A 12,502-nucleotide genomic window follows, 5' to 3' on the forward strand; every position below is an offset into this window, starting at 1 on the left:
AGGTGTTGGATTAAATGATGGGCAGTGGCATTCCATCGCCTTATCTGCTAAAAGGAATCACCTGAGTGTGATGGTGGACAGCCAGTTGGCCTCAGTTGCTCCTTCTCTGGGGCCTGAGCAGATTTACCCAGGTGACACCTATTATTTTGGAGGTAAGTGAAGGGGTCAGGCCATGTGGGCAGTTGAACCATATCTACATTTACTACCCATATGTCTTGGGGGGAAACCCTGGTGGTGTATGGGTTAAGTGCTATGCCTGCTAACCGAGAGGTTGGCAGTTCGAGTCTGCCAGGCACTCCTTGGAAACTCTATGGTGTAGTTCTACTCTGTCCTGTAGGGTCTCTATGAGTCGGAATCGTCTGAATGGCAGTGGGTTGGTGGGTACGTCTTGGGGAAGTCATCATGATTGAATCAATGTTAATATTGTTGTGTGCTGTGGAGTTGATTGTGACTCATATTGACCTTGTAGGACAGAGTAGAACTGCCCCATGGGGTTTCCTAGGCTGTAATCTTTATGGGAGCAGATCGCCAGGTGTTTTCTCCTGTGATGCTACTGGGTGGGTTCCAACCGCTGACCTTTCTGTTAGCAGCCAAGTGCTTAACCATTGCACTACCAGGGCTCCTCCAACATTAATAAAAACCCATGGCCGTCGAGTTGATTCCAACTCATAGCAACCCTATAGGACAGAGTAGAACTGCCCCACAGGGTTTCTAAGGAGCATCTGTGGAATCGAGCTGCTGACCTTCTGGTTAGCAGCCGAACGCTTAACCACTGCGCCACTAGGGTCAAAGTTAATGCTAAGGAATAATTTCTCACTTTCTTTGAGCGAATCGAGGTAACAGATTATAACTTAAAATGCATTACTACTAGGTAGACTTCCTTAGGTTTGTGATTTCTATAATAGGATTGATTTTAAGTAGGCACCCTGGTGGCACAGTGGTTAAAGCACTCAGCTGCTAACTGAAAGGTCAATAGTTTGAATTCACCTGCTGCTCTGCAGAAGAAAGATGTGGCAGTCTGCTTTCATAACGATTTACAGCCATGGAAACCTTTGGGGCTGTTCTCTGTCCTATAGAGTTGCTATAAGTTGGAATCCACTCGATGGCCATGGGTTTGGTTTGGTTTGAGTTTTGTCCTCTTCAGTTCTTACTGTAAAACCTTGTTATATTCTCCTAATGTTAAACGGTCCTTAGGTGTTTTTTTTTTTTTTTTTTCTCATTTTTATGGGTTGATTTTATTGCAGTATTATCCTGATCGTGTCTGTTAGCACCTCTAGACCATCCTTATTGCTTTCCCACTTCCCAATACAGAAGGGCAATAGTATGCCAATGGTTGAATAATTTAATTAGCTGTAGCAACCTCTTCTCACTGCTAAGTAATAATGCGTGGATACATTTGATCAAATCAGGGCATCAGCCTTCAACATCAGGCCATCTCCCTTAAAGAACGAGAACAAGTGAAGCATTTGCCTGCCCAGTGGGTGTTTGATTGAACTAAGAACCTGGAAAAGGAATCCTTAGAAATGGAATGAATCTTTATCACTAGAAACTTAAAATAAATTGTTCTTTGCCATTAGAAATGCAAAGTTGTAAAACTGTCAGTAGTAAGACTTATTTCTAAGCATGGCTTGAGTTTCGTTTCTTATTTTATCATTGCTACTGTTGTTTTATATTTTAAATAGTTGCTTCTGTCTAAAATCACTTTTGAATTTGGTGGAAGTAGTTCAGTCTTTATTGCTCACCAATATAGTCCAAATTCCTTTCTAGGAATTGGCAAGAATCAGTTCATGTAACCTTAAAAAGCAAATGAATAAGCAAACAAAAAGCCCTACATACTTACCGTGAAAGGTGGTGTGATGCCGATAATTTTAAGAGATGTAATTGCTTCCTTTACTGAGATTTGTTCATTGCTGAGTCAGATTATTTATAAAACTTTTCAGAATATATGATTGATTTTATGGCAACCCATGGGAATATATTCATTTAATAGTCAAGAGGTTGCGCTTCAAAGGAAAATGATTTAAAAGCACTAAAAGAGATTTTTTTTTTTTAAAAAGGTATATTGCTAAATGATGCAAAATAAAAGATTGGATAAAAGTGTTTATAAATCATGAAGATAGAATCATCATTCTTAAAGTATTTTTCATCCTACATGTTCAGATTTAATAATATCTGGCTATTTTGTATAGAAAATGTTCTATAGTGATTGTTTTTATTCATACTGTAATTTTATGGTGAAATATCTCACATATGTGCATTGTAATTTCATTCATTTTTATTATGAAACATATGATTTACATATTTTTATATTGAAACCAGCATTTAAAAGTTTATTATAGTTTCAGACTTACAGAAAAATTGCAAAGATAGTATTATAGAGAGTTCCCATATATCTCACACCCAGTTTCCTCTATTGTTAGTATTTTATACATATATGAGCCCTGGTGGCGCCGTGGTTAAGAGCTTGGCTGCTAACCAAAAGGTTAGTAGTTCAAATCCACCATCCACTAATGATTATTTCTAAGCACACAGTTTTGTGTATGTTGCCCAGTTTAAGAAAGAGATTACTATTACCTCTGAAATCCCATTTGGCCCTCTAGGATCATATCCGTTGATCTCCCCAAGCAAACACTATCCTGAATTTTGGGTTTATTCTTCCCTTCATGTTCTTTATCATTTGACATCTGCAGAGTTCAGGACTCACTTCTGATACCAACTGCAAATTCAGGGGTCCCCAAGATCACCCTCAGGTTTGGTAATTCACCAGAAGGATTCACAAAACTCAGTAAAGCTGTTACAGTGTTTGAAACTCATTGGGTTTATTACAGTGAAAGGATACAGATTAAAATCAGCCAACAGAAGAGGTATACAGGACAGGGTCCTAGAGATACTAAGTGTGGAACTTTCACTCCCAGCAATGATGTGTGTTACGGTATGCCTAGAGTATTACTAACCAGGGGAACTTACTCAAGACTTGATGTCTAGAGCCTAGAGGCTCAGTTCTGTAGACATGGTTTACCACCTGGTGGCTACTTCATTCTCCTGACCCTCCAGAGGTCAAGCTGATACCACGTGAACAAAGCTTCCCCTCCCCCCACCCCATAAATCACATTGTTACCGTAGACTGTCCAGGGTGGCCCAAAACCCCCAGGTAAAGAAAGACAGCCTAACCAGGCAGGACATTCCAAGGTCTTAGAGGCCATGTCTCAGAAGTCAGGGGCAAAGATCAGACCTGTCTTTGGGCAAGGTTAATTTCCTTTATGGAATCTTTGTGCTATTAAATAACACACTGGGGATATTAAGTTGTGTGCAGAATTCTTACACCCCCCCAATCTACTTGTGTAAAGCAAACATAATCCATCCAGTGAACTGGCTACACCAAAATGAAATCTAACCCTGGCATCTCACTTCTGATACAGTGACATGTAGTGATAATTTATCTGTCATTCTGAGAGTGCTTAACTTGCTGACTGCCTCTAGTAATGGATCCATCCATTAATTCCGCATTAAGTATTCTCTGGAAATCTTCATATTTTAGAACCTTCAGACAGGTTCAGTGCTGAATTTCTCTTCTGTTGCATTGCTTTAACCGTGAATACCTCTATTCATAGACTAATGGGACTAACCTGGATTGAACCCGTCTTTGTTCTTAGAATCTCTTGTTTATCATAACAGAGATTTTGAAGCCTCGTGATGTGATAGTGTGCTTTCTGTAAAGTTCCATGACCTTTCCTTGTGACTATGGGTTTGCTTAGTTCTATTCCCATCAAGCATATTGCACAATTCATTTTATTCTGCAATAGTTTGAAATGTGTCAGAAAACAGCACCTGGAGAAAGGGAGATTAGCACAGCTGTTTATATTCCTGGCATATTATAGTTGCCACCTAAATATTAATGAACTTTTGTCCATCAGGCCTTATCCTAGCATTCTTAATTGGTTAATAAGTCATCTAGAAAACATACCAAGATTACAGTAACTGTATCCTTTTCCACAGAAGACTTTAAGCATTTGAAATGCGTATAGTACCATGTACAATAAAATGATACTCAGAAAGCTTTGATCACTTTTTCTTGATATATTAAATTTGAAACTCCTAAGTCTCCATTAGTTGAAGATATAGTATTTCAGTGCACCTGATATTAGTTTTAAATATGAATGCTAGCCTTTACTTGACATATAAATGTATTTTGTTAAGAAAACAAAGCATTAGGGAAAATAGTCTCAGTTGAAACATTTAAGTATAATGGAAATTCCCAGGTAGAACACTAGCATGGATTGTGCAGGGATTAAGAAGTGGCTGATTAATTTCTTATTCTTTGGAATTTTAATAGCAGTTGACAATCATAACAGCAAAGAAATATTAATAAAAAAATTCCTATATATGTGTTCATACTCCATAAAATTATTTATTTCTCTTGGGTAGAGAAATGCTTAGGACATCATTAAATCCCAGGCAAAAATGATTAATACGATTTTTTTTATTATTTGAATAATTAGAAGCAAAACCAAAAAAAACCAAACCCAGTGCCGTCGAGTCGATTCTGACTCCTAGTGACCCTATAGGACAGAGTAGAGCTGCCCCACAGAGTTTCCAAGGGGCGCGTGGCAGATTCGAACTGTCGACCCTTTGGTTAGCAGCTGTAGCACTTAACCACTACGCCACCAGGGTTTCCAATTAGAAGCAAGTCTTGCATAAATGCTAGAAAAAATCAATATGAATGGACATCCTTTTGTGAAGTAAATAATAAATAAAATCAATTAATAAAAATGTTTTTGGCATTAAACCATTATGATTTATTAAAATACATGTATACATGCCTCTTATATATGAAAATAAAATATTTAATTAAATAAACAGTTGGTAATTTTATTCCAAGTCAATATAGTTCCTTTTCCAAGTAGCTGGCTTTAAACACAAGGTATTGTACCATTATTGATCTGTCTTTTCTTAACTACAGTGCACATTTTCATCCTTTATATGCCTCACTTTGCTGTTTATAAGACTAAGTTCCTGTGTTTAAATTATATGTCATTTAACAGTGCTGGCTAACATGTTTTAACTACTATGATTCCAGAGCTAATATGTACATATAGTTTTAACCTTTGGATCAAGTTAGTATGCTTGAATGTAATTATTATAACAGTTGTGACTTCCTCTGGATCTTACAGGAATAAAGAAAGAAATACTTGGTATGAATTGCCTTTTGTAACTTAGATCAAACTAATGATAACTGCCGTAGGACCTCCCCCCACCCATTTATATAGATAATCATCGAATGGCTATTTCTTCTTGTTTTTTTTAAATGAAACATTATATGATAGCGAATTACGAGTCACAACGATGTATCCGAGGTTTATTTTGTTTTTTTTTAATCAGGTTGTCCTGACAACGTCTTTGGATCCAAATGTCAAAGTTCACTTGATGGATTTCAGGGATGTATGAGGCTAATTTCCATCAGTAACAAAGTGGTGGACCTGATTTCAGTTCAGCAGGGGGCTCTTGGGAACTTCAGTGACCTTCAAATAGACTCCTGTGGTATCACAGATAGGTAAGGACAGCCTCACTTCGTTATTTTGACCTGTCTATTTTCAAACTTTTGGCAGCAGCCAACACAGACGGAAATGAACATTTTTCTTCCCTCTTTTCCTCTGTCATCTGTTCCACGGGAAATGGATTATATTCACATTTGAAAGAAAAAAAAAAGATTTGACATAAGAAAAATACAACTTTAGCTTTATAGTTTATGTTTCAAATGGTAACATTCAGATAGAAGAGACTCGACTGTGTTATTTATAGGCACACATGCTACCCCAGTCACAAAACAGGATGTTGATGCTGCTGTAATTATAGATAGCTATAAATGTATCAAAAATACATCATTGTCCTCAATACATTAAGACACCCTGACAGTAAAATTGATCATCAGGTGGCAAGAAATCAGAGATCTGTGCAGTGGGTTAGCAAGCCGGCGTTTGCTACCCCGATAGTTGTGTAATACCTTCAGATGCAAGGGAACTGAACTGGTTGCTGTTCTCCTAATGTGCACCTTCAACAACCATTATCGTTTCTCCACAAGGAAAATGAAAATAGCCACTCCTCTGGAAAAGCTTGGGACATAGTATGGATGAAGGCATGAGGATGGTCAATAGGTTCAGTCAGAGCACCAGTACCATACAGAACAGTGCAAGCTTTGGGAGTTAATTGTAGAGGATAGCAACTTTTTAAATAATAATTAATAATAATTCTTAAATGGTTTTTAGCTGTGGAAATTGTAACCATATATTCTTACCAGTCATACTTTAATATTACGGCTCTTAATTTTAAACGTTGAGGTAAATGGAATGTCACGGCCTTTCCAGATTTAAAAAAAAGCAATTTTTATACAGTGTAACAAATATCACCCTTACCCTGTAGTAGGTGCTCAATATATATATTTTGAATAAATACATGCATTCTGGGTTTTAAAGGGAGGTTTTTATTTGTATGAAAAATTTTGTCCATATACACACTCATATATTTGTATCTGGTAGACCGCTTAGTAAAATGGCTGATTCTATTCTATTTTGAACATTAATTGAAATTCAGTGTCCTGTCTAAAAATTAAATAATTGTAATACAATCCTATTAGTATTAGATCAGAAGAACATAATATCCTCTATAGAAATACTCATAAGAACTTAATTTCTTTAAAACAAATTTGTAGAGAAAATAATTTGTTTCATGATGAAAGATGATATTTAAAGGGAGAAATTAAATAATAAAACTCAATTGGCTTGAGTTGGGGATTAAATGACTTCATGTGTCAAACCCTGTGACCTGTTCATCGTAGCAGCCACATGGACTCTGAACTTTTAAGCCTGATTCTGGGGAGGGCATGTCACAAAGCTTTCTGGGTCTGCTTTCTCAAGGTAAGGCTGACACACAGAGGCAAAGAACATCACTCTCCTCCCCTGCCATGGGTACCAACCATCAGGGGCTTGTGGGGAGGTTCGGCAGTCTACACTATAAGCCACAGTGCATGTTGAGTATCTCAGATAGCAGGGAGTGTGTTGGTATAAGTAGATCAACATTTCTCCTATGTGGATATGTCCCGAAGCTTCCATTTTATACAAGGGACCCATGTTGCCTACTTCCTGCAGGTACACACTTTTAGTAAAATATTATGAAAGCACAACTGGAAAATTTATCATTTCTACACCACATCTTTAAAAGGCTTTTCACAAATATAAATTTAAATAAAATCCACAGTTCAGGATTTCACATTTTAATTAAAAAATGTGAAAAGTCAAGTCTAACAAGAATTAAAGGGATGGATTCAGTGAGACTTTTGGGAAATGCAGATCACATAGAAATAACACATGTACAACAACGATTAAAGATTTAGTCTTTAGAATTTCAGGCAAAGTAACTACTATCTGTCTCAATGGTTGGCGATCTGTTAAAGAATAGAATTACCAATGAGAATTCTTACCATTTTAATTTTTTTTCCATTATGATAGTTTTTTTTTTCATTTAATGTAATTAAAAAATTATTGTGGTAAAATATATATAACAAAGAATCTGCTACTATAACCATTTTTTTTTATTGTGATTTAGGTGAAAGTTTACAGAACATATTAGTTTCTCATTAAACAACTAATACACACATTGTTTTATGACATTGGTTGCCAGCCCTGCAACATGGCAACACTCTCCCCTCCTCCACCCGTTTCCTTGTTTCCATTAATCCATTTTTCCTGTCCATTCCTGGTTTCTCGTCTTTGCCTCGGGGCTGGTGTGCCCATTAGTCTCATACACATGATTGAACTATGAGGCACATCCCTCACATATGTTGCTTTTGGCCATATAGACCTGTCTAATCTTTGGCTGAAGGATGAACCTTCAGGAGTGACTTTAGTACTGAGTTAAAAAGGTGTCTGTGGGCCATACTCTTGGGGTTTTTCCAGTTTCTGTCAGACCAGCAAGACCGATCTTTGTGTGTGTGTGTGTGTGTGTGTGTGTGCACACGTGCACCCATTTGAATTTTGTTCTACGATTTTCTCCCACTCTGTCCAAAATCCTCTACTTGATCCCTGCCAGAGCAGTTGGTGGCAGTAACCAGGAACCGTTTAGTTGTTCTGGGCTCAGTGTGGGGGAAATTGTGGTAGTTGTGGTCCATTAGTCCTTTGGACTAATCTTTCTCTTGTGTCTTTGGTCTTCATTTTACCCTGCTTCAGCCGGGATAGGACTAATTGCTATATCTTAGACAGCCACTTGCAGGCTTTTAAGACCCCAGTCACTACTCACCACAGCCAGATGTAGAACATTTTCTTTATAGACTATGTTATGCCAGTTGAGCTAGACATTACCTGACACCATGATCCCCAGGCCTTACCCCAGTAGCTCGGTCTCTTGGGGCGTTTGGATGTACCTGCAAAGTTTCTATGACTTTGCCCTGGTCAAGTTGTGCTGTGTTCTAGAGTATTGTGTACTGTCTTACCCTTCACCAAAGCTACCACTTATCTACTATCTAGTTAGTGTTTTTCCCTCCTCACCTCCCCCCCATAACCATCAAAGATTGTTTCGTTCACTATTATAAAAACATTTTCATGTGTTTTTATAATAGTGGTCTCATAATAATATTTGTCCTTTTGTGATTGACTTATTTCACTCAGCAATTAGATTAATCCATGTTGTGAGATGTTTCACAGATTCATCCCTGTTCTTTATCATTGTTTATTATTTGATTGTGTGTGTGTACCATAGTTTATCCATTCATCTGTCAATTTGCATCTAGGTTGTTTCCATCTTTTTGCTATTTATTGTGAATAGTGCACAGGGAACAGGGGTGTACATATGCCTATTCGTGTGATGGCTCTTATTTCTCTAGGATATATTCCTAGGAGTAGGGTTGCTGGATAACATGGTATTTCTATTTCTAGATTTTGAAGGAAACGCCATATTGTTTTAAAAAATGGTACAATTTTGCATTCCTACCAGCAGTGCATAAGTTCCAATCTCCCTGCAACCTCTCCAACATTTGTTATTTTCTTTTTTGTTGTTGTCGTTGTTTTGATTCATGCCAGTAATGTTGGGGTAAGATGGTAACTCATTGTAGTTTTGAATCGTATTTCTCTAATGGCTAGTGATCGTGAGCATTTCTTCATGTGTCTGTTAGCAGCCTGAATGTCTTCTTTGGTAAAGAGTCTGTTCATATCCTTTACCCATTTTTAATAGATTATTTGTCTTTTCGTTATAGAGGTGTTGGGTTTTCCTGTAGATTTTAGAGATTAGACCTTTGTTGGATATGTCAGAGCCAAAAAATGTTTTTTCCCAGTCTGTAGGTTCCCTTTTTACTCTTTTGGTGAAGTCTTTTGGTAAGTGTAAGTGTTTAATTTTTAGGAGATCCCATTTATCTAGCTTATCTGCTGATATCTGTGTATTATTAGTTATGGCTTGTATGCTATTTATGCCGTATATTAGGGCCCCAAGTGCTGACCCCATTTTTTCTTCCAGGATCTTTATAGTTTTGGGTTTTATATTTAGGTCTTCAATCCATTTTGTATTAGTTTTTGTGTATGGTGTGAAGTGTGAGTCCTGTTTCTTTTTCTTTTTACAGCATCCAAACTGGTAAGGAAGAAGTAAAACTCTCTCTATTTGTGGATGATATACTGTACACAGAGAACCCTAAAGACTCCACAAGAAAACTACTGGATGTCCAGTTTTGCCAGCACCATTTGTTAAAAAGATTATCTTTTCTCCATTTAATGGATTACGGGCCTTTGTCAAAGATCAGTTGGCCATAGGTTGATGGATTTACATCTGGATTCTCGATTCTGTTCCATTGGTGAATGTGTCTATCGTACAAGCACCAGGCTGTTTTGACTACCATAGCTGTATAGTAGGTTCCGAGGTCAGGTAGTGCAAGGCCTCCTACTTTGTTCTTTTCCTTCAATAATACTTTACTTATCCAAGGTCTCTTTCCTTTGCATATAAAGTTAATGATTAGTTTTTCCATCTCATTAAAGAATGCTGCTGGTATCTGGATCAGGATTGCATTGTATTTGTTGATTGCTTTGAGCAGAACTGACATTTTCATAATGTTGAGTCTGCCTGTCCATGACCATGGTATTTTTTCCATTTACGTAAGTCTATTTGGGTTTCTTGCACGAGTGTTTTGTAGTTTTTTTTTTTTTTTTTAAAATAGGTCTTTTATACCTCTGATTAGACATGTTCGTAAGTATTTTATTTAATTTAGGGGCTATTATAAATGGTATTGCTTTCTTGATTTCCTTTTTGTAAATCTCTTTGTTGGTGTATAGGAATCCAACTGATTTTTTTTTGTTTATCTTGTATCCTGCTACTCTGCTGAATCCTTCTATTAGTTGCAGTAGTTTTCTTGTGGAGCCTTTAGGGTTCTCTATGTATAGTATAGCATTTGCAAATAGGGGTAGTTTTACTTCTTCCTTACCAATTTGGATGCCATTTATCTCCTTTTCTTGCCTTATTGTTCTAGCTAGAGCTTCCAGCACATTGTTCAAGAGGAGTAGTGATAAAGCACATCCATTGCTTGTTCCCGTTCTCAAGAGAAAAGTTTTCATCTTCTCTCCATTGAGAATGATGTCGGTTGTTGGTTTTGTATGAAAAATTGTATAGATGCCCTTTATTACGGCGAAGAATTTCCCTTTTATTCCTATCTTATTGAGAGTTTTTATCAGGAATGGGTATTAGACTTTATCGAATGCCTTTTCTAAGTGGATTGAGATGATCATATGATTCTTATCTTTTGTTCTATTTATGTGGTAGATTACATTGATTGATTTTCTAATGTTGAACCATCCTTGCATACCTGGTATGAATCCCACTTGGTTGTGGTGTATTATTTTTTTGATATGATGCTGAATTCTATTGGCTAGAATTTTGTTGAGAATTTTTGTGTCTATATTTGTGAAAGATATTGGTTGGCAATTTTCTTCTTTTGTGGTGTCTTTGCCTGGTTTTGGTATCAGAGTTATGCTGGCTTTATAGAATGCAAGTATCCCTTCCTTTTCTATATTCTGAAATATTTTGAGTAGTAGTGGTGTAAGTTCTTCTCTGAATGTTTGGTAGAATTCTCCAGTGAAGCCATTTGGGCCAGGGCACTTTTTTTGTTGGGGTTTTTTTTTTTTTTTTATTACCTTTTCAATCTCCTCTCTTGTTATGGGCCTGTTCAGATTTTTGACCTCAATTTGTATTAGTTTAGGTGCATAGTGTCTTTCTAGGAATTTGTCCATTTCCTCTAGGTTTTCAAATTTGCTTGAATATAATTTTTCATAGTACTCTGTTATGATCCTTTTTATTTCAGTTAGGTCTATTGTAATGTCCCCCATTTCATTTCTTATTCGGGCTAATTGCATCCTTTCCTGTTTTTCTTTTGGCCACTTGGCCAATGGTTTGTTGATTTTGTTGATCCTTTCAGAGAGTCAACTTTTGGTTTTGTTGATTCCTTTTATTGTTTTCTTATTCTCTATTTCATTTATTTCTGCTCTGATCTTTATTATTGCCTTTCTTTTGGTGGCTGTGGGCTTCTTTTGCTGTTCTCTTTCTATTTGTTCAAGTTGTATATCTAAAGTTTAGATTTTGTCCCTTTCTTCTTTTTTGATATGTGCATGTACTGCTGTAAATTGATGTCTGAGCACTGCCTTTGCTGTGTCACAGAAGTTTTGGTTTGATGTGTTTTCATTCTTGTTTGAGCCTAGGAATTTTTTTATTCTAGAAATGTTTTTTATTCCATCTTTGATTTTCTCTATTATCCAGCAGTTTTGAAGGAAGGTGTTATTCAGTTTCCATGTATTTCCTTTTTTTTTTTTCCTTGCTCTTCCTGTTACTAATTTCTACTTTTATGTCATTGTGATCAGAGAAGATGCTTTGTATTATTTCATTGTTTTGGATTTTGTTGAGGGTTGCTTTGTGGCCTAAGATGTGGCCTATTCTGGAAAATGTTCCATGTGTGTTTGTGGTGCAATAATTACTTTTGTGTGTGGCCTTTCTAGCCTTGATCTTTTAACTCCCACCCGGATTATAGTGTGATAGGGTAATTGTGGCCTACCAAGGGGATTGGTCAGTTTTGCCTGAAAAGAGAACCAATTCCAGTGTGCTATCGTGGCTCTGCCCCTTGTTTTAATTTTGTAATCTCCCTTTGCCTTGTAGACACCATCGATTTGAAATGCTTAAAAACTTAAATCATGATACATTCTTTGAATGGATTATTGTGAATCTATAAAGATGCTAAAAATATATCAATTTTATTGGCATGGAAGGATGCTCATTATTTATTTTTGCGTCCTTAAAAAGCAGGTTATAAAATAGAGCGTACCTTATGATTAAATTTATGAAAATTTATATATTGACACACACATATATGTAGATATGTTTATAGTGGTAATATCTATATGTATCTGTGTGTCAACATATAAATGATATTTCTTCTCTATTCTTTCCCAGATTGTTTGATTTCTGTACAGTGGACATCTGTTTTTTA

The 12,502-nt window shown here is 36.6% G+C and overlaps 1 protein-coding gene across 6 annotated transcripts in view; it reads left to right on the plus strand.

The window, feature by feature from the left end:
* The window catches only part of CNTNAP4 (contactin associated protein family member 4), a 385,387-nt gene that overhangs the window by 281,925 nt on the left and 90,960 nt on the right, over positions 1 to 12,502 (plus strand). For 5 of the 6 annotated variants that reach the window (XM_049864933.1, XM_049864936.1, XM_049864939.1 and 2 more), the window contains 2 exons: positions 3 to 152; positions 5,380 to 5,551. In XM_049864933.1, the coding sequence (XP_049720890.1) occupies positions 3 to 152; positions 5,380 to 5,551 (322 nt within the window). The remainder of the gene's footprint in view (positions 1 to 2; positions 153 to 5,379; positions 5,552 to 12,502) is intronic. The other variant, XM_049864937.1, reaches the window with a different exon arrangement.

Source organism: Elephas maximus, chromosome 21 (genome assembly GCF_024166365.1).
Source record: "Elephas maximus indicus isolate mEleMax1 chromosome 21, mEleMax1 primary haplotype, whole genome shotgun sequence".
NCBI lineage: Eukaryota > Metazoa > Chordata > Mammalia > Proboscidea > Elephantidae > Elephas > Elephas maximus.